This window comes from Macaca nemestrina, chromosome 6, assembly GCF_043159975.1.
Source record: "Macaca nemestrina isolate mMacNem1 chromosome 6, mMacNem.hap1, whole genome shotgun sequence".
In the NCBI taxonomy this organism is placed as follows: domain Eukaryota; kingdom Metazoa; phylum Chordata; class Mammalia; order Primates; family Cercopithecidae; genus Macaca; species Macaca nemestrina.
Window position 1 is genome coordinate 1,183,140 of NC_092130.1, and position 23,175 is coordinate 1,206,314.

The window sequence follows — 23,175 nt, forward strand, 5'->3', positions numbered from 1 at the left end:
AAAAATAAGCTGACATTTCAAGAAGGCAGAAGGTAGCCAGAAAGAAAACCACAAAGTCTGTGAATAAGGGAAAGGAAAAAAGTCAAGTAAAAGCATAAATCCTATATGAGGTAAAGGCAGGAAGACGAGGAGAACTCAGATCTCTACCACACACACACATAATTTTGGAATAAATTTCTAAGTACCAAAACACCAGGAAAGAAATGAAACAGAATAGTTCTCAGCATAACTCAAATTCTAGAATCCAAACATGAAAACAGTTGTCAGGTTTGAATTCATTAAAATGTAAAACTTCTTTCTACATGGGGAAGACACCAACGTGTTCGGAAGCTAACCATTAGTCAATTTTCAGTATCCACCATGCTGGTATGGGGACAGAATAGTAAATAATATCAAGTCCCTGCCCTCATGATTTCCTGTGAGTTGTATAATGAGAGAAAAGAAAACAAACAGACGAAGAAATCAACAGGAAAATGAACAACGGGTAAGAATAGGCCACTAAAAAAAACAAAGCATATTAAAAACAAATCTTCATACTCAGTAATAAAAAATGTTTATGATAGCAAAATTAAAAAGACTAATATCCAATACTGACAAGGCGAAAGGGGAAACAGACACATTCTTTCATTATGGGAAAGATGCAACTATTTGGAAGCCAGTCTGGTAATATCTACTGAAATGTTAAACCTGAGTATTCTTTGCCCCATCAATTCCACAATTTGTGATTTACCTTATGAAAACACTTGTTCAGGTATGCTAAGATAATAATATTGTTGGTAGTTGGGGAAAATGAGAAATACAAATGATCATTAATAGAGCATACTTAATTATGTTTCATTCATATAATATTCCTTAGCCATTCTCTTTTAGAATGAAATAGTTATGTACACTGATGTGGAAATAGGTTCACAACAAATGAAGGAAAAAAAATAAATTTCAAAATGTGGTATTTCATTTTCATTTAAAAAATCAGAGTTTACGCCGGGTGCGGTGGCTCACGCCTGTAATCCCAGCACTTTGGGAGGCCGAGACAGGCAGATCACGAGGTCAGGAGATCGAGAAGACCATCTGGCTAACACGGTGAAACTCCGTCTCTACTAAAAATACAAAAAAATTAGCCGGGCATGGTGGCAGGCGCCTGTAGTCCCAGCTACTTGGGAGGCTGAGGCAGGAGAATGGCGTGAACCCAGGAGGCGGAGCTTGCAGTGAGGGGAGATCGCGCCACTGCACTCCAGCCTGGGCGACAGAGCAAGACTTCGTCTCAAAAAAAAAAAAAAAATTCAGAGTTTAAAAGATTAGTAACAGAAGTAAAAGAACATAATGTACTGGAGAAAGATAAATCTCTACCACGGAACTATGCAATACAAGAAATTAAGGATCCTAATTTTCTGGAAGAGGTCAATGAACAAAAAGGAAGTCACCGTTTGATAATCTCATGATACTTATCTACTTCTTCACCACAAAACTTCACCACAAAATTATACATACTCATAAGTACCCCAAAACTTGCATTTACTTTTAAGCAGTTTAGTGACTGGAGGAAGGCTGGGATTATCCTGACCTACGTTAAGAGCCCTGTTTCGATAAGTGATTTCATTCTAAAATACCCAGCACCTTTTATTGCTAAATGCCAAGAGACAAGAGAAATCAATTTGTGTGTTCTGAAATCAGGCGGGTGATCAGCAAACACTAAAAGAACTAGATATAATTAGTATACCTACCAGGAAATCAAAATAACTATGCATTTGCAGATATAGAAAAAAACTAACAAGCAGCTGGCTGCAATGGCTCACGCCTGTAATCCCAGCACTTTGGGAGGCCGAGGTGGGCGGATCATGAGGTCAGGAGATTGAGACCATCCTAGCTAACACAGTGAAACCCTGTCTCTATTAAAAATACAAAAGAAAGTAGCCGGGCGTGGTGGCGGCGCCTGTAGTCCCAGCTACTCGGGAGGCTGAGGCAGGAGAATGGTGTGAACGGGGAGGCGGAGCTTGCAGTGAGCAGAGATTGCGCCACTGCACTCCAGTCTGGGCAACAGAGTGAGACTCTGTCTCAAAAACAAAACAAAACAACAAACCACAACCTCGGAAGAGCATAATCTAGAATTTGAGAGATATGGTCCATCATTCCTTCATGGAAAAATAAGTATGAATAGAGCCAACATTCTCGCTGTTTCAAGGCTTCAAAATGTTGGAGAATGCCATAAAGTAAACCAAGGCGAAGGTGGGGACTGTAGGCATCTGACTCAAAGATCATTTAGTGACTACGAGGAGTTCAGACCCAAGTGTATTTTCTGGAAGCTTCCTGAGTGTGGCTCTGGTTAGTACATTTCTCTGCCCTGCACTGCCATCTCAAGGGCCTAGGACAAGTACAGCTGTTGTGGGCTACAGGTGTCCCTCAAGAGCAGGCAACCACAGTGCCGTACCCATGTAATAGAAACAAAACAAACATAAGAGTTGTTTGGTATTTTCAGATCTTCAGGCAGTATTTTAAAGTTTGTTCATGTCTGATTTCAGCTTCCTGTAACAAGAGTAGTTTGTGTTGACCAACCATCCCACTGAGGGAAAGAAAAACTAGATTTTAAAAAACCCCACAAAAGCACAACTTCGAAAGCACAGGAGAACTACAACGGCAGCAAAGGTGTGACAAAGAACCTGGAGAGAAGGGAAGTACCGACAGGTAATAGGAGGACATGTCCCACCACTTTACCTCTCTAGAGGAACAGAATCACAAGCAGCAGTTAAGAGGCAAGCCAATGAGCCAAAAGCTGGAAATGAGAGAATGAGGCACTCAGCAGAACTAGTCATCTTACACAGCTGGGAAGAAGACTCTCTTAAACCACCAAGTTGGCTGGGTGCGGTGGCTCACACCAGTAATCCCAGTACTTTGGAGTACTTTCGAGACCAGCCTGGCCAATATAGTGAAACCCTGTCTCTACTAAAAATATAAAAATTTGCCGAGAGTGGTGACAGGCGTCTGTAGTCCCAGCTACTCAGAAGGCTTAGTCAGAAGAATTGCTTGAACCCGGGAGGCAGAGGTTGCAGTGAGCCAAGATTGCGCCACTGCACTGGAGTCTGGGTGACAGAGACTCTGATTCAAACAAACAAACAAACAAACAAACAAGAAAACCCACTGAATTTCAGCTGGGAGCTACAAATGGAATAAGGTGACCCAGCAATAGGCCAACCCTCACAAGCACTGAACATCTGATTCAAATTCAATGAAACTGTAATTATTATTACTTTTTTCTTTTTCTTTTTTATTTTTTTTTGAGACGGAGTCTCGCTCTGTCACCCAGGCTGGAGTGCAATGGCATGATCTTGGCTCACTGTAACCGCTGCCTCCCAGGTTCAAGTGATTCTCCTGCCTCAGCCTCCCAAGTAGCTGGGAGGTGCCTGCCACCACGCCCAGCTAATTTTTTGTATTTTTAGTAGAGACGGGGTTTCACCGTGATGGCCAGGCTGGTCTCGAACTCCTGATCTCAGGTGATCTGCCCGCCAAGACCTCCTAAAGTGCTGGAATTACAGGCATGAGCCATTGTGTCCTGCCAAAACCCTAGTAAGATTAAGGCCATCTACCTCTCTACAACTGCCTGGGAAACACAAAAGTAAATTCACTCCTAAGGAAGAAAATACCATCAAGACATTCTACTATTTCCAGCATTCAACAAATTTACAGACCAAAGGAACCCCCAGAAGATTCAGATACTGAAGTTATCAGACACGGTCTTTTAAAAATATATATATGATAGGCTTACTAAACTTTTGGATAAGATAGAGTAACAGGAACTGAATTTATCCTCCTACCTACAACAAAGAAACCAGACAAAACATATTAGAAAATCATTTTTTAGACACTAGATACCACACAGCACAGGACAGTGATGAGTAATAGATAGGAAACCACAAAGTGAGCAGTTATCACAGTTCCAGCTTACTGGAACTTTCCTGATAGTAGTGCAAAGGGACAGAACGCAGGTAGTCTATGTAATACACAAGTTGAGGAAATGAAGCTAGGAGTCTGGAGAGGCCAAGGTGGCTCGAGTCCACAGGACAGACTGCCAAAGAGGAGAGAGCTACACAGATACAAAGCTCTGGAGATCTGAAAAGGATGGGGCCCTGGCCCCTGAGTCTTCGACTGCACAATCATCAGCAAATACATGTGAGAAATAACCTGAGGCCAGGGACCAAGGATGGGGTGCAGAAAAGTTGAAAACAGCAGAGCGGGCCAGGTGCGGTAGCTCATGCCTGTAATCCCAGCACTTGGAGAGGCCGAGGCAGTCGGATCACCGGAAGAGAGGAGTTCAAGAAAAGCCTGGCCACCATAGTAAAACCCCGTCACTGCTAAAAATACAAAATATGAGCTGGGCATGGTGGCGGGTGCCTGTACTCCCAGCTACTCAGGAGGCTGAGGCAGGAGAATCACTTGAACCGGGAGGCGGAGGTTGCAGTGAGCCGAGACTGCACCAGTGCCCTCCAGCCTGGGCGACAAGAGCAAAACTCCGAAGCAGTCCGAGGGAACAATCCTTGGGGATCACGCGGGTCAGGAACAATTTGTATTCCACCAGTCGGCATGGGAAACCTATTCACAGAGTATTCCGGGAAGTATTACTTTAAAGTGAGCTTTAAGTGAATCAAACTGTTTCCAAATAGTCTAACTGTAGCTCAGAAGAAAGCTCAAGAGTACTTCTAGGGATACAATATCTGGCCACCAAAGAAGGTAAAATGCACAGTACACTGTGTCCCATAAAACATTACCAGGTACACAAAGTAGAAGACAGAAATAAATTAAAACCAACCCAGAAATGAAAAAGATGAATCAGCAGATAAGGGCATAAAAAGGTACTTGTATTAAATATACATAAAAAAGTAGGGAAAATGTTCAGTAACAGCATGAATGATATAAAAAACATCCATGGCTCAACTTGTGATGAAAACTATACTATTACTAGATGGAATTAATGGCAGATTAGATACTGCAAATAAAAATATTAGTAAAACTGAAGAAACGGCAATAAAAACTGCCTAAAATATTTTTAAAAAAGAAAATAAAGGCAAGAATAAATTAAACATAGCATTAGTTAGCTGTAAGACAACTTCAAGTAGCCTAAAATACAGGCAACTGTACTCCCCAAGGAGGGAAGGTAGGGAGGCAGAAAAAATTACTTGAAAAAATGGTAGCCTAAACCAGAAACCTAGAGCCAACGAGCTCAAGAACACCTAGGCAGCACAAGAAAAACGAAAGAACGAAACAAAACTACAAGACACATCATTATCACACTGCATAAAATGAGTAATGAGGAGAGACTCTTAAAGCAGCCACAGAAAACAGACATACATAAAAGAAACAAGGATAAGTATGACCTTTCCTTAGAAACAATGCATGCCAGAAGGCCACAGAGCAGCACGGAAGAACTCACCATGACGTGCACCTTCCCAATCATCACAGCTACTTGAGGGGCTGAGGCAGGAAGATCGCTTGAACCCAGGAGGTCGAGGCTGCAGTGAAGCCGAGATGGCATCACTGCACTCCAGCCTGGGTGACAAAGTGAGATCCTATTTCCAAAAAAAAAAAAAGCCAGGCACGGTTGTGTGCACCTAGCTACTCGGGAAGCTGAGGCAGGAGGATCACTAGAGCTCAGAAGTTTGAGATTACACTACTCCATCCAGCCTGGGCCACAGAACAATGATATACTATCTCAAAACAAATAGATAAATGAGACTTAATTACATTAAGAAGTTTCTGCACCGCAAAAATAATGATAATTAACAGTCTAGGGAATGAGAGAAAATATTGGCAAACTACGCATCTGACAAGGGGTTAATATACAGAATCTACAAGAAACTCAACATGAAAAAAAACCCTAATAATAAGTGGGCAAAGAACATGAAATATTTTTCAAAAGACATACAAATTGCCAACAAAGATGAAAAAAAGTTCAACATCAATAATCATCAGAGAAATGCAAATTAAAACCACAATGAAATATCATCTTACACCACTCAGAAAGGCTACTATTAAAAAGTCAAAACCAACAGATGCTGGCAAGAATGTGAAGAAAAAGGAATGCTTAAACACTGTTGGTGGGAATGTAAATTAGTACAACCTGTATGGAAAACTGTATGGAGATCTCTCACAGAACAAAAAATAGAACTGCCATTCTATCCAGCAATCCCACTACTGGGTATACCCAACGGGAAAGAAATCATCACGTCAAAAAGATAACCTGCACTCATGTATTGTAGCACTATTCACAATAGCAAAGATACAGCATCAACCTAAGTGTCCAACAATGGATGACTGGATAAACAAAATGTAGTGTATCTATACACCAAGGAATACTACTCAGCTATAAAAAAGAATGAAAGCACATCTTGGGCAGCAACCTGAAGAGAACTGGAGGCTGTTATCCTAAGCAAAACAACTCAGAAACAGTCAAATACCAACGTTCTTTCTTACAAGTGGGAGCTAAACAATGGGTACACATGCACATACAGAGTGGAAAAACAAGACACTGAAGACTCCAAAACACGGGAGGGTGAAGAAGGTGAAAAAGTTACCTTTTGGGTACAATGTTCACTATTAGAGCAATGAGTACACTAGAAGGACAGACTTCACCACTACACAATATATCCAGGTAAGAAAACTGTACTTGTGACTCCCTGCGCACCAGGGGCCCCCTTCCTAGCCAGATGGCTGGGTGCGCAGTGTCCTCGACCCCATGAACAAGTAAGCACATCTTCTGCGTCCCCAGGGACTCCAGCCCATGCCATGGTGGATTCAGAGTGCCTCTCAGCTCCCCCGCTGCTGAGGCCAACTTCTTGTGCACCCAAAAGGGAATCCTCCAGGTTTGCTAAGATTACATTGTGCCTGGTGATCCTGATCTGCTTCAAGTGCCTCCACACCAGAGTATTCCTCCCTGTTGGTGGCTGAAATGATCCTTGCTGCTATTTTGTCAGCTACATGTGTGATCTGCACACCAAAATACCATTCATCAATTGGCCCTGGAGTAATTTCTTCCAAACCCTCTTAACAGTGATCCTCTACCTAATCACCTCCATTATCGACCTTGCTGAGAGAGGAAACCACTCCAAAACCATCACAGGGGTACTGGGCCTAATTGCTAAGGGCCTCTTTGGCTTTAATGACTACGTCAACCTTCCTCTTTCAGTAGCAAAGATATACTGCAGCCCCCACTGGCCCCACAGATGGCCAGTGTAGGCAAACTCCCCTCATTTCTCTCTGTAACCTGCAAGTAAGTTTTCCATGGAAATAACTCTTCCCTGTCCCAACAACAATACTCCCAGCGAACCAATTCCCATCCCCCTATAGAGGTAAAAGTGCCTTCATTGGGAGAATATTGTCTTCCAGCCTGCCAATCAACTCTTGATGGGTGTGGCCACCTTTATGGGTATGCTTAGGTCCTGCTTCTGCAGTATCCAAAAGGAGACACCAGTTTTGCCTGAACCATATCCCCCACCTAAGCCATAAAATTAGGGAGTGGGAAGCCTTAGATGTCAGAGTCCAGGCTCTAGGAGGTGATCCACTCCAAATAATCTCCTTGGTGTGGGTGGTGGTTCTATGGAGGGATAAATAAATAATAAACAGACTGTTAAAATATAAAAAAGAAAACTGTACTTATACCTCCTAAATCTGTGAAATGAAACAAATAAAGGAGCCAGTCTGGGCTGAGTTGGCTTATGTCTGCAAGCCCAGCACTTTGGGAGGCCAACACGGGAGGACTGCTTGAGGCCAGGAGTTCAAGACCAGCCTGAGCAACATAATGAGACCTCGTCTCTATGAAAAATAAAAATTAGCCAGGGCTAGGGATATTTCTAGCTAGAGTCAGTTATTATTTCTAAGGTTTCAATGGACAGATCTAGGACATATATTTGTAACCATATGCATTTATAAATACAAGGTATGAATATATTTAAGTTTTATATGATGTATGACAAAATATCAAATATACAAGCTAAAATCTTATGAAAACATACTGAACTTTTAATTCAAATTCAGGATAACAGGGCTTTTAGTTCCCCTCTTTTATAATTATATCTGCATCTTCTTTAATACTGACAGTCCTGGTTCTTCAGGGACATGGGATGATAGAATATTTATTTATTTGTTTCATCCCACCAATATGATTACTGAGAGCAGATAAAACTGTGTGTGCATATCATTTACCCGCCCTGCCCCCCTTTACATAACTGTGGTCGGTCTACATTGTCAGAGTACGTACCCACTACATACTATCAGCTTTCCCATTTAACCTGCATACACTCCTATTTTCAGACTTAGTTTTTCAAGTCACTGTATATTAAATGCCCCCTACTAGTTCATACGCCAATCACTTTGTCTAGAAGCTTGTCCTCTAGATGATTCTTTAAAAAGTGTTCACAGCAACAGTATGTCCTATGTTTCCTGTATTTTGGTAATAGTTTGTGCCCTTTATATTTCAAAGCCAGTTTTGCTGAATTCTAGATCCTCGGCTCACACAATCTTAAAGTATCTTAAATATGTTACTCCAAAAAATTTTTTTGGTATGGCATAAAGCCTTGCTGCAGGTCTAATGACACTCTGATTTTCTTACTAGTCACTTGCTCTTTTTGCTAGATGCCCAAAACATATGCTTTTTCCGTAAACTCAGTAATTTTATCAGAATATATCCTGGTGTTGGTTTTTCTACATTGATATTCTCAGGTATACTGTGTGTTCTTTCAGTCGGTAGTTTGATTTTTTTTTTAATTCACGAAAGTTTCCTTGAATTATCATTTTTAGTATTCGTTCTGATCACGTGCATTGATTTGCTTCAGAGGCTTATTTCTCTGCATGTTGCTTATTTGTCACTCTCCCTTGAATCTTTAAAAAAAATTTCTTTTTAAAAAAATGTCAAAGTATAATCTACATATGATAAAATTCACTCTTACTGTCTTATGATTCCTTTACAAATGCATAGTTACATAACCACCACAATTAAAATATGTAGTTGTTTTGTCACCCCCAAGTATCTTCCCTGTATACATAATTTGGTGCTAAAGCTACTTCCTTGTAGACAAGAAAGTAACAACTATAGAAGTCAGGATAATGGTTAATTTTGGGCGCAGGGTGGGGGCTGTGACTGGCTGGGGCATATAGAGAGGGTTCGGGGGAAAGTGAAAAAGTTCTAATTTTTGACCTCGGTGGTGATTACAAGGCTTTTGGCCTTCTAATAATTCACTAATATGAATTACAAGACCTCATCTCTAAATAATAATAATAAATGAAGAAAGGTTACTTTAGAGGAGTATCCCCTCTTCCTTCCTATGTTGTATTACGGTATAATATATTCATGTTTTCATCCATGGTTCCTGGTTCCTAACTCCCATAATCTTTGTTATAATGTTGGAGTGCTTAAGGCCTCGGGAAACAGGATCTCTCTCTGACCTTCTCCTATCCTTCTTTCCCCTGCCCAAGGCAGGACTCTAATCTCACTAGGGGGTCGGAAGACCCTCATTCCGGAGAGGGTCCTGCCCCATACCTTAGAGGAAGGAATGCTACACAGAGAGCCCAAGAGAAGTCTGAGCAGATGTGCCTTGCTTGTCCAATAATCACATTTCTACAGCTTTCAACCATGCCTATGTAATGAAGCCTCCATAAAAACCCAAAACAACAGGGTTCAGAGAGCTTCTAGATAGCTGAATGCAGGAGATTCCTCCTGAAGGGTGGTGTGCCCAGGGAGGGCATGGACACTGCACTTTTTCCTCTACACCTTGCCTTGTGCATCTTTTCACCTGTATCCTTTGTAATATCCTTTATAATAAACTGGTAAATGTAAGCAGATGTTTCTCTGAGTTCTGTGAACCACTGAAGCAAATTAACTGAACTCAAAGAGGGGGTCGTGGGAACCCAAACTTGAAGCTGGTCCAAGTTCTAGAGGCCCAAACACGGGACTGGTGATAGAAGGGGGAGAGGGCAGTCTTGGGGACTGAGTCCATAAACTGTGGGATGTGACACTCCCTCCAGGTAGATAGCGTTGGAATTGAATTGGAGGGCACATAAACTGGTGTCTGCTGCTTGGTGTGTGGGGAAAAGAAACCCACACCTTTGGTCACAGAAGTCTTCCTTTGTGTTGATGATTGTGGTGGTGTGAGAGCAAAGGAAAAACATGGTTTGAGAGTTTTTCCCTATATGTGTATCCAGAACTTCTTCCCAAAGTTCAGGGTAAGCAGACAACAGTGACTCAATCACCAAGGAGTTCACAGTACCTGGTGGAAGGAGGAGAAGGTGGAGGAGATTCTCCTCTCCTTAGCCTCAGAGATGTATCTCAATGACCTGAGTGCTTTCTAGCATATCCTAATGCTGTAAGATAGGGGGAACTTCCTTACAAGCAAAGGAACTGTAATTCAAAAACTGCTAATAAGGGCTGAAAAAAGGAGAGGTAAATATAGTTAAATGCCAATCCTGAAAAAATTAAAAGGGAAAACTAGGAGTGGTGACAGCCTGTGCTTTGATAATAACTACAAAATGAGAGTGCATATTTCTCTTTGGGCTCCCCTGGCACAGAAAGCCAAATCTGACAGGAGAGAGGAAGAGAAATCTCACTCTCCATGACCACACCTACTTACTGAGCTGAACTTGGTTTTGTAAAGTCTAACACTCTAGAAATCAGAAGGAGGAAAACAGGAGAGACCCATGTGTGTACTGACCTCTACTATGTCTGCAAAGGCAGGCATTTCAGTTTACTCAATAGGTTAACCAGAAATTTTGAGCTGACAAAGGAGGAATGATATTATCCTTATTTCCTTTTTACTTACTGTTATATAGCACTTTTATACCTAGATTTGTTATGTTTTGTCTGTTATTTATACTTGTGCAGTCCCTTCCTCTCACTCCCTAATGCCATAAGCTCCATAAAAAGAGGGACTTTATATATCTTTCATGCATGTGGGCCAGCGCCAGGTAAAACGTTTTACACACAGCATATGCTCAGTATGTCTGCTGCATTAAATTTTAAAAAATCAAGGACAGTCACAAGAAACAAGACAAAATTTGTTTTGTACTATTTCAGAAGGCAAAAATCAGAACAAACTGAAAGGAAAGGGGAAGCATATTAGGCCAACAGTAACACCAAACTTCACTAGCACTGGTTGCCCTGAGAAGTAATGTCCCTTCACCATCTTCAAAATATTTAAAAAGAGGCTGTGTGCCCACTGGCAGAGATGCTGGGGAAAGGATATCCTTCACATCTGAGGGGTCATATATTTCTTTATGTCCAGACTGCATTAAAAGGGGAAGGAAAATTTGAGGTCCGCTTCAAACTCCTAAGATTTTGTGTTTCTGAATAGGGCTATCCTCAGTGACTCAGACTCAGAAGCCAATGAAGAAAATAAGGAGAAACAAATCTACCCCAAAACCTATACAGATCAGCCATTCCTACCCCACTAGAAATCCATCATTGCTAATGCAAAAGCTCAGTCCTACTTTATCAGAGAATCAAATACCAGAACAAATACTTGACTAGGCACTAGTATTTAACATGTGTTATTTTCATTTCATCCTTGTTATTATTTTACATTTATGTATTTTATAAGAGGACACTGATACTGAGAAAATATACAATGAATGGGTTTTGAACTTTGACTCAATCATATTTTCATTGAACCTTCCTGCTTCTAAGATAAGCTACTAAAATACAATCATTTATAAACATATTATATTTGTAAAATATAATCGTTTCTTTCCTGTATTGGCATTAGAAAACTCAGTTTACTACCATATCTTAATTTCCATACCATAAATTCATGCTTCCATGTCTTACCACTTATTTCAAGCTCTGCCCAATGGGATTTCTTTCCATTTGCTGCTTCCTCAGAAGACATAATTGTATACATCCTCCGAGGGTCAGGGGGCTCGTACTGTTCTTTGGGCATGCCTGTTAAAAAAAGAAACCAATCAGTATTCTAAACAAATCAAATAAACAAAAGCCACAACACCTCTTTTTTTTGAGACAAAGTCTGACTCTGTCACCCAGGCTGGAGTGCGGTGGCACAATCTTGGCTTACTCCAACCTCTTCAAGCAATTCTTCTGCCTCAGCCTCCCAAGTAGCTGGGACTATAGGCACGTACCACCATGCCAGGCTCATTTTTGTATTTTTAATAGAGATGGGGTTTCACCATATAGGCTGGGCTGATCTCTAACTCCTGACCTCATGATCCGCCCGCCTCGGCCTCCCAAAGTGCTGGGATTACAGGAGTGAGCCAGCACGCCCGACCCACACCTTTTAAAAGTGGACACCCATATTACAATCTCTACCATTTCCCACTGAAAGAAACTAGGAGTTTCTTGCAGAAAATGATTATTTCAAGTGCAGGACAAGACAGATACAAACAAGCTGTGAGGCTACCAAGGCTGCAGCAGCTGTGGGGGACACAGGAGCCAGCTTGAAGAAGCTTCCACTGACCAAATATGAGACAATCTGAACATCAGAAGAATGACTGCAACTGAGTCATTATGAACTTCATGAGTTCATACTTTTATCTAAAAATCAAAAAACTCAGTCACCAGAAATTAGAAAATAAAAAAAATCAGCAGGGCATGGTGGCTCATGCCTGTAATCCCAGCCCTTTGGGAGGCCAAGGCAGGTGGATCTCGAGGTCAGGCGATCGAGACCATCCAGGCTAACACGGTGAAACCCCGTCTCTACTCAAAAACACAAAAAAATTAGCCGGGCGTGGTGGCGGGTGCCTGTAATCCCAGCTACTTGGGAGGCTGAGGCAGGAGAATGATGTGAACCCAGGAGGCGGAGCTTGTGGTAAGCCAAGACCGCGCTACTGCACTCCAGCCTGGGCAACAGAGCAAGACTTCGTCTTGAAAAATAAATAAACAAACAAATAATAAAAGACACAAACATTTATCCTGCATTTCTGGCAGAAACTAGGTGACTGTTTTTAACAGAATTCTAGCTAATAAATCCAAAAAGAGTTACGTAATTAGAAAATAGTTTACCATCTCTAAGAAAACGACGGATCTAGGCAATGATCATCAATGGTTAATAAAACCATTAAGTGGAAAAAAATATCAATGGAAAATTTTTAAATGGATAGATCAGGCTACAACAGTGATTCCCAACCTTTTTGGCACCATGGACCAGTTTCATGGAAGACACTTTTCCATGGATTTGGGGAGGCTGGTGGTTTCATCATGCATTAGTTAGATCGCACCATGGGGAGCGCACAGCCTAGATCCCTCGCATGCGCAGTTCACAAAAGGGCTGGTGCTCCCGTGAGAATCTAACGCTGCTGCTGATCTGACGGGGCGGAACTTGGACAGTAATCCTTGCTCACCTGCCACTCACCTCCTGCTGTGCGGCCTGGTTCCTAACAGGACATGGACAAGTACCAGGGTTGAGGACCCCTGGGCTACAAAATCTAAACCCAATGATTGGTCTCATTGTTAGGACAACCAGACATTACTTGCTTCCCAATAAGACACTATGAGAAGTACACACAAACCACCTATGTCCTTGACCCCTCACCAACAAAGTTAAAAACTGAACCTGAATCAAATCAAGCCTCTCTAGATCTGATATTAGTTTTCATAAAGTAAGGGATCTAGAGGAACATGTTTAAAATAACACCACAGGACAAAACCATGTGAATATATTTAATACTACAAAACGGTACACTTGGTTATGATAGTAACTACCACGTTGTGAATTTTACCACAATTAAAATTTTTTAAAGTAAAAATAATACAAGAATACAGCCAGCCAGTCAGATGCAGAATATAAAAGTTCTAGATGACAAAAGACCAAATTTCTTGAACACATCAATGGTCTGAAAAAGAGGAGTAAGCAGAAACATATGGAATAAATGACTTAAGAGGCACAGCAATCAAATGCAATGTACAGACCTTGTTTAGTCCCAACTTGAACAAATCTGGTTTTCTGATTTTGAAAATCAGAGAAACCTGAAGATAGACTAAATATTAGTTAATATTAAAGAGGTATTGTGATTCAGGCACAGTGGCTCATGCCTGTAATCCCAGCACTTTTGTGAGGCTTGGGCCCAGGAGTTCCAGACCAGCACCAGCCTGGGCCCCATCATTTATCAAAAAAATTAAAAATTAGCCAAGCATGGTGGTATACACCAATAGTCCCAGCAACTTAGGAGGCTGAGGTGGGAGGATAGCTTGAACCCAGGAGGTTGAGGCTGCAGTAACATGTGACTGTGCCCCTGCACTCCAGCCTGGGCGACAGTGAACCCTGTCTCAAAAAAAAAAAAAAGTATTATGGTTGTATGTGATTTTTAAAAATTCTTGTCGATTACAGATACATTCTAAACTATTTAGGTGAAATAAAACATCACTCCCATGTACATTCCCTCAAAGCCCTTGTTCTTGTCTTGCTTTTATTCTTTTGGATAAATCATAACCCTGGTTTAAACAATTGTTCACCTACTCTGTATACCCATGCAGCTAAACATAGCTGGAGAAAAACCTATGACCATGAAGTTTAAAGAGTCAGTCAGCAATTATTCCTCAGACTCTGTACACTGCCCAGAAATAATACGTAAATTCCTAGTCTATCCCCTTCTCCTAGTTGTCTTCCGTCTTCAAACCTCTTAACACCTGCTCCTCCATCCTCCCTCTCAGCTGATGACCTTACTTTTTTTTTTTTTTTTTTTTTGAGACAGAGTCTCGCTCAGTCAATGTTGGCTTACTGCAAGCTCCGCCTCCCGGGTTTATGCCATTCTCCTGCCTCAGCCTCCCAAGCAGCTGGGACTACAGGCGTCCGCTGCCACGCCCGGCTAATTTTTTTGCATTTATAGTAGAGATGGGGTTTCACCGTGTTAGCCAGGATGGTCTCGATCTCCTGACTTCGTGATCCGCCCACCTCGGCCTCCCAAAGTGCTGGGATTACAGGCGTGAGCCACCGTGCCCGGCCTGATGACCTTACTTCTATTTTCACAATGAAACAGAATGTCAGAAGGGCCCTTTCTAAGATCTCCCACCTATGCCCATCTATCCCTGCCCTTAGCACGTAAGCCATTTGTGCAATTCGATCCACCCCTTCATTCTGCCTATTCAAGGATAGGACTCTGGCAATCCCTTCCTTCCTCTCGTCACATTCTGCCTCCCTCCTGGATCTTTACTTTCAGCACGCATATACATGCTATTCCTTCCTCTATTAAAAAAAAAAAGGCTTAACTTCATTTCTTGCTCCAGCTACTTCCCTTCTCTCATTCTCTCTATAGCAAAAACAATCCTCAGGAATTGTGTATGTTCTCTGTCTTCTATTCTCCTCTTCCCAGTTAAACCCATTCAAGTTAGTAAGTGTTTTCAACCTTTCATCAAAAACTATCAAGAAGAAACCCAGTAGCCAGGCACAATGGCTCATGCCTATAACACCAACGGCTTTGAGATGCTGCAGACTGAGGATCACTTGAGCCCAGGAGTTCAAAGCTGCAGTGAACCACAATCATGCCACTGCACTACAGTCTGGGTAACAAAGCACAACCCTGTCTCTAAAAACACTCTTTTTAATTTTTTTTTTTTTTAAAGAAGAAACCCAGTGATCTTATATTCTTATTTCCAATGGTCATTTCTCTGACCTCTTTTTGCTTATGATCAGTATTTGATATAGATGATCACCCCTCCTAGAAACACACTGCTTGCCTTCCAGAATATCTGTTTTCTTGGTTTTCCTCCTCTCTCTTTAGATTTAGTTTTTTACTAGTTCTTCCTGCAGAGTTGCAATTATCTCCATTTTACCAGAAAACAGAAACTCAAAATAGTATAAGCAATTTGCCCGGTGTTACCAGGCTGGGAAACAGCAGAGTCAGGTCTGAATGAGTCTGATTAAAAGCTAAAGCTACTTTACGCTATGCCGCCTCCCTGCTGACAGGAAGTAGACCTACTTTTTTTTTTTTTTTTGAGATAGGGTCTTACTTTGTCACCCAGGCTGGAGTGCGATGGTGCGATCTCTGCTCACTGCAGCCTTCACCTCCCAGGCTCAAAAGCCATCCTCCCCTCAGCCTCCCGTGTAGTTGGGACTACAGGCATGCGCCAACACGCCAGGCCAATCTTTGTGTTTTTTTGTAGGGATAGATTTTCGCCATGTTGCCAAAGCTGGTCTCGAACTCCTGGGCTCATGCGATCCACCTGCCTCAGCCTCCCAAAGTGCTGAGATTAGAGGCATAAGCCACTGCACCCAGCCTACTTTTCAAACACAGAAATGGGTTTTGACTATTTACTCAAAGCACAGAAGGAGGTAAGCAATCCTAAAAAGCTGCTTTAGAATATAAATGGTGAGATAAAATAAACTGGTCTTATACCTTAGTTTATTCAATATAGAAATATAATAACTGCTGTTTTTAGACTGATACAAAATACCCAATACAAAAGAACAAACATGAAGAAGTGTTCATTCTGTCTAGAGGACAAGGTGGTAAGGAAAGTGCTCTTTCTGAATGACATGCATGTATCAGTATAATGCTCTGTTCTGTGCTACCAGAGCTTGATGACAGCATCCCTTAAGATCACCTAAATGGCACTATTGTGACCAGATTCCACTTACAAAGTAACTATCTGATCTTCATCAGCTTTCCCAAATAGAATTTTATAATGGTAAGAAATTGCTTTGACCAGCTGAGATTAGTATTTTAGTCCTATTAATCATTTGAATTATTGATGAAAGTTCAGAAGTCTGATTTATCAATCTCATGTAAGCTTAGTGTGAATCACTGTTCAGTTTGATCACACTTGAGGAAGTGTTACTGGACTAAGGCATCTGAAAACCATGCCCTGTACCTGTGCCAAACAGTCTTGATTTCTGCCTGGGCAGCCAACCATTGCCTTTCTTGGTTTTTCGTATTTTGAGATTGGCAGTCTTAAAATTTAAGGTACTCATCATTCTAAGTCCCAAGGCGCTGAAAAACCCAATCCATTTTTCTGGGAGTCTGACAAAGTATAGCACTGAAGACTAGGTAAAGGAAAGGATATAGGAATACATGCAGTTTAGGATCTTTCCCAAGGCTCTGAAATCAACAAGTAGTTCTTGCTCTCTAAAAAGTACAGTATGTCACCAAAGATTACTATCTAAAATAACAAAAGTATTCCAAAAAACACCTGAAAACTTTCAAGGAGAATTACAAAAGAATTTTTTTTTTTTAATAGCTAGGCCAGAGTCAGAGTCAGCAGGCATATAGCACCTAAGTAGTTAACATCTTACCAATTAAATGCCAGACATTGCTACTGATCCTGGCATAATCAAACAAAAGTCTCTACCTGTTTCAGATCTCAGAGCACTTTTTCATGATCTTAGAATAATTACTTCACTCAAACACAAAGCATTAGAAAGATATGCTTTCATATTTGTTTATGAAACAGCTTAAACATACAAAACCTACGGCCATCTAACTACGGAAAGTTAATGGTGCCAAGAAGAATTACAAACCGTTAAAAGACTATCCAGAAACATTTAACGAGCGGCCTACGTGTACGCCATAAACTTTGAAGGTCTGCCAGACTCTAGAGGGAGGAAAAAAACCTTCAGGAATCCAGTCTACTTCACACGTTCAGAAATGCTGGGGCCTAGGGGGAGCTGGGGATAGGAATCACAGTGAGGGGTTATAAGAGACTTAGCAGAATATGAAGTAAAGTGAAAAGAAATAAAAGTTAAGAAAACCAACTGGAATGAAGATATCCACAAAGGCAAAGTAGAAAAAGTTACATGTAAAGCACTTAAATATATTTGAACCTCCTCTGGTTAGGAGAGAGGTGAAAAGAAATAGCTGCTAAAAAGAGAAACCTAAGAAAGGGCCTCTGGTCTATTTTTCAGTCAGGAATCAAACATGTCCAGTGAAAATTAGGGACAATCAAACATTTGAGTGTTCCGCCTGGGAAAAGGATTGGTAGTTACAAAATAATAAAAACCAGAGCCGAAATCCACCCATCCTAATAGTCCCTAGCCAGCAGATATGTCACAACCTCTCCACCCCCACCAACCACAGTACGCAGAAAAAAAAAAAAAAAAAAAAAGCCATCTATACTTAACCTTCAAAATGAACATCTAAGGGGAAAATAATAGGGGTGCCTGAGAATCTACTGTGAAAGAAAATGCAAACCGTTTTTCCTCCACACTCACACTTAACACGAATGCTTCTATGACCAGATGTGTGAAGGTTTTTCCCCACACCCCAAGCAATTCTCTAGCATATACCCACTGAGTGTCCTATAGGTCAATTCAATCCTGACACTATCTACCTGGAGTTAGATCCCACTGAGATTATGGGCTTAGTCCCACAATACTGTCCCTGTCTTCTTCAGACACAAGTAAGGTCATCACCCACACTTCTGATGACCGGCTATAAGGCTGGGTTCCTAACACTCCCTCCTGGAGTTGGATTAATTTGCTAGAAGGACTCACAGAACACGGGCAAACACATTAACTGGTTCGTTATAAGGATATGGTAAAGTACACGGATGAACAGACAGATGAAGTTGTATACAGGGTGAGGAACAGCGTAGGGGGGCAGAGCTTCCATGCCCTCTCCCACCTCAGCCTACTTTGGGACGTGAGGCGGAAGGATCACCTGAGCTCCAGGAGGTTGAGGCCACAGTGAGCAGAGATAGCATCACTGCACTCCAGCCTGGGCAAGAGTGAGACCCTGTCTCAAAAAACAAGACATACAAGCTGCCAACAAACACGAAAAAATACTCAACATAACGAAACAGAAAAATGCAAATCAAAACCACAATGAGATACCATCTCACACCACTCAGAATGGCTATTACTAAAAAGACAAAAACTAACAGATGCTGGCGAGGCTGCCCAAAAAAGGGAATACTTATACACTGTTGGTGGGAATGTAATTAGTTTAGCCATTGTGAAAAGCAGTTGGGAGATTTCTCAAAGAACTAAAAACAGAACTAAACCAGGCCCAGTGGCTCATACCTATAATCCCAGCATTTTGGGGGGCTGAGGAGGGCGGATCATCTGAGCCAAGAATTGGAGACCAGCCTGGGCAACAAGGTAAAACCCCATCTCTACAAAAAAAAATACAAAAATTAGAAATCGAGACCACAAAACCCCATCTCTACAAAAAAAAGCATACAAAAATTAGCCAGCATGGTGGCAAGTACCTATGGTCCCAGTTACTTGGGAGGCTGAGGTGGGAGGATCGTCTGAGCCTAGGACGTGGAGTTTGCAGGGAGCTGAGATCACATCACTGCACTCCAGCCTGGGTGATAAGAGTCAAACTCTGTCTTGAGAGATAAATTGATTGATAGATAGATATAAATAAATAAATAACAAACAGAACCACCCGTTTGACCCAGCAATTCCATTACTGGTTCTATACCCAAAGGAAAATAAATCTTTCTACAAAAAAGGTACATGCACTGGTATATTCACTGCAGCACTATTCACAATAGTAAAAACATGGAATCAACCTAGCTGCCATCAACAGTGGGCTGGATAAAGAAAATGTGGCACATATACATCATGGAATACTACATGGCCACAAAAAAGAAAGAAATCATATCCTTTGCAGCAACATGGATGTAGCTGGAGGCCATTATCCTAAGTGAATTAATGTAGGAAAAGAAAACCAAATACTGTATAAGCGGGAGCTAAACACTGGGTACATACGGACATAAACATGGGAACAATAAAACTGGGACTATTAGAAGGAGAGGGGAAGGACTGTAAGGGCTAAAAATCGACTGACTACCTGTGTGATGGGATCATTTATGTCCCAAACCTCAATGTCACACAATATACCCATGTAACAAACCTGCACATGTACCCCTTGGGTCTACAATAAAACCTGAAATTATTTTAAAAAAATTATTACTCGGCCGGGCGCGGTGGCTCACGCCTGTAATCCCAGCACTTTGGGAGGCCGAGGCGGGCGGATCACAAGGTCAGGAGATCGAGACCACGGTGAAACCCCGTTTCTACTAAAAATACAAAAAAAATTAGCCGGGCGCGGTGGCGGGCGCCTGTAGTCCCAGCTACTCAGGAGGCTGAGGCAGGAGAATGGCGTGAACCCGGGAGGCGGAGCTTGCAGTGAGCCGAGATTGCGCCACTGCACTCCAGCCTGGGCGACAGAGCGAGACTCTGTCTCAAAAAAAAAAAAAAAAATTATTACTCAATCTGTAACTCAGCACATACACCTTTGAGTATTTACCCAAAAGAAATGAAAATATACATACCCCAAAAGATATGTATATTGCAAAAATAAGTAATTCAAAAATCTAGGTTGTTGGAACTTGTTAAATATTTTGAGCCTTAAGAGAATGTGATTATGAAACCTGAGTCGCTTAAACAGGCAACTGGAACCTAGGAAGCTGTAGCTTTTGTTTCTCTGATTATACGTTAGCCTTATTTCTTACCTACATTGTTCTGTAAACTGTTGTAAATGACTAACCAATGAGTGCCAGGGAAGATGTCGTGCCTCTTCCTATTAGCTGCTGATATTCATTACAGATTAATTTCCCTCTTTCCTCTCTCACACACAGACTTCATGACCACCACATCATTCAAGATGGAATGTGGAAGGGCGCAGTGTCTCACACCTGTAATCTGAACACTTCAGGAGGCCAAGGCGTGCAGACTGTCTGAGTTCAGCAGTTCGTGACCAGCAACACGATGAAACTCCGTCTGTACTAAAAACACAAAAATTAGCTGGGCGTGGTGGTATGCGCTTGTGGTCCCAATTACTCGGGAGGCTGAAGCAGGAGAACTGCTTGAACTCAAGGGGCAAAAGTTGCAGTGCTGATATTACGCCACTGCACTCCAGCCTGGGCAACAGAGCGAGACTCCATCTCAAAAAAAAAAAAAAAAAAAAAAAAGATGGAATGTTAAACACACTCTTCGAAAGAAAAAAAATTTAAAAACAAGTTATATGGAAAAGAAAACAATCTATAACTAAACTGTTGTAACTCATAAACGAACCTTGCAGAGAAAATATTGTAATCCTGTTAAATGTCTTTGTTTCCTGCCTGTACAAGCAGCACCTTAACTTTTTATGTATTTTATTTTATTTTTGAGATGGAGTCACGCTCTGTTGCCAGGCTGGAGTACAGTGGCGCAATCTTGGCTCACTGCAACCTCTGACTCCCTGGTTCAAGTGATTCTCCTGCCCCAGCCTCCTGAGTAGCTGGGACTACAGGCAGGCGCCACCACGACTGGCTAATTTTTGTATTTTTAGTAGAGACGGGGGTTTTACCATGTTGGCCAGGATAGTCTCAATCTCCTGACCTCGTGATCCGCCCGCCTTGGCCTCTCAAAGTGCTGGGACTACAGGTGTGAGCCACCATGCCCGGCCCAGGCCCTTAACGTTTAACTTTGAAGCCCAGATCCTAGTGCTATGTATGGAGTCCATATTCCCCAGATAGTCATTCCCAGATTTTCACTTAAAACTCGTATTTAAAAACTCTTTGAAACTGGATTCTGCTCATTTCAATTATTTCAGGTTGACAATACAGTTGTTCATCACAGCTTTATTCATAATTGCCAAAAACTGAAAACCCAAATGTTCAATAATAGTAAATGGATAGGCTGGACGTGGTGGCTCACGCCTGTAATCCCAGCACTTTGGGAGGCCGAGGCGGGCAGATTACTGGAGATCAGGAGTTCAAGACCAGCCTGGTCAACAGGGTGAAACCCCATCTCTACCAAAAACACAAAAATTAGCTGGGTGTGGTGGCACATGCCTATAAATCCAGCTACTCGGGGGGCTGAGGCAGGAGAATCCCTCGAACCCAGGAGGCGGAGGTTGTGGTGAGCCAAGATTGAGCCACTGTACTCCAGCTAGGCAATAGAGCGAGATTCCTTTTCAGGAAAAAAAAAAAAAAAAAAGCAAATGGATAACCAAATTTTAACAAACTGACACCACTAAATACTACTAAACAATAAAAAACAATGAATCGATGAACTGATACACACAAATACGAATCAATCTCAAACATTAAATAAGAGACCCAAGAGATTCCATTTATATGAATTTGTGGTGATAAAAATCAGAACATTTTGCCTCTACAGTGATGGAAATATTCAATATATTAATTGGTGCATGGTTTATATGGATATATATATTTATCAAGACTCAAATTATACAGTTAAGGTCTACATGTACATTGCATTTTATGTAAATTTTACCTGAACTAAAAAATATTCTATATTCTAACACTTGGCCAGGTGAAAAGACTTTTTCCAGATGAGCAATTACTAAGGAAACAAACAACCCACAAACTTTTGCTAAGTAAGTACTCATTACGACATTGTTAATGCCATTAGTGCGAAAGTTATCAGTATCAAAATGGAGTGACTAATGTCAAGCTCTAACCAAATGGAGACCTTACTATGCAAGGAATTCCTCAAAATGGCAGTGTCTCAGGTAACCTGCTTGTACAACTGCCTGACACAGCTGTCTCTACCGATGAACCAATGAAACACCACCAACTCCTACAATAAGCCCTTGTAACCAACAGTCTTTGTTTCAAAACAACTTACTTGGACTTCCTCTTTGTCTTTAAAAGTTTCCTCTTACCCCAACCTCTTTGGATGCACCTAAGATTCCTTAAAGCACGTGTCCTTGATTATAATCCCTTGCTATTCTCGAATAAACTCTGGAAAGTGGGTCTCTCAGTAGCTCATTTTAGCTTCATCTTAGGAACCCAAGATAACCTGGACAAGGTGGCTCATGCCTATAATCCCAGAACTTTGGTAGGCCAAGGTAGGCAGATCACTTCAGCCCAGGAGTTCAAAATCAACCTGGGCAACGTGATGAGACGTCTCTACAAAAAAATTTTTTAAACAGCTAAATTAAGTTAAATTAAAAGGAACCAAGATTTTCAGAGAAAGGGTGTATTTATAAATCAAGGAAATTAAATGGAAACACTGGCCAGGCTCATAACAGTAATCCCAGCACTTTGGGAGGCCAAGGCGGGAGGCCTGCTTGAGCCCAGAAGTTCGAGACCAGACTGAGCAACGAAGGGAGATCCCTCATCTCTACAAAAACTAAAAAGAAATCACCCAGGTGTGGTGGCACATGCCTGTAGAGGCAGGAGGACTGCCTGAGCCTGGAAGGTCAAGTCTACAGAGAGCTATGATCACACCACTGCACTCCAGCCTGGGTGACAGAGTAAGACCTTGTCTCTCCCCCGCCATCACCAACACCACCCCG

The 23,175-nt window shown here is 41.7% G+C and overlaps 1 protein-coding gene across 10 annotated transcripts in view; it reads right to left on the reverse strand.

Moving 5' to 3' along the window:
* LOC105483983 (CCR4-NOT transcription complex subunit 6) overlaps nucleotides 1-23,175 on the reverse strand; it is an 85,916-nt gene that overhangs the window by 38,894 nt on the left and 23,847 nt on the right. For 7 of the 10 annotated variants that reach the window (XM_011745086.3, XM_011745084.3, XM_011745085.3 and 4 more), the window contains one exon: nucleotides 11,801-11,914. In XM_011745086.3, coding sequence (XP_011743388.2) covers nucleotides 11,801-11,912 — 112 coding nt within the window. In that variant the 5' untranslated portion in view covers nucleotides 11,913-11,914. Of the gene's footprint in view, nucleotides 1-11,800; nucleotides 11,915-18,938; nucleotides 19,045-19,126; nucleotides 19,250-20,563; nucleotides 20,649-23,175 lie in introns of those variants that run through there. The other 3 variants (XM_071097972.1, XM_071097973.1, XM_071097971.1) reach the window with 3 other exon arrangements.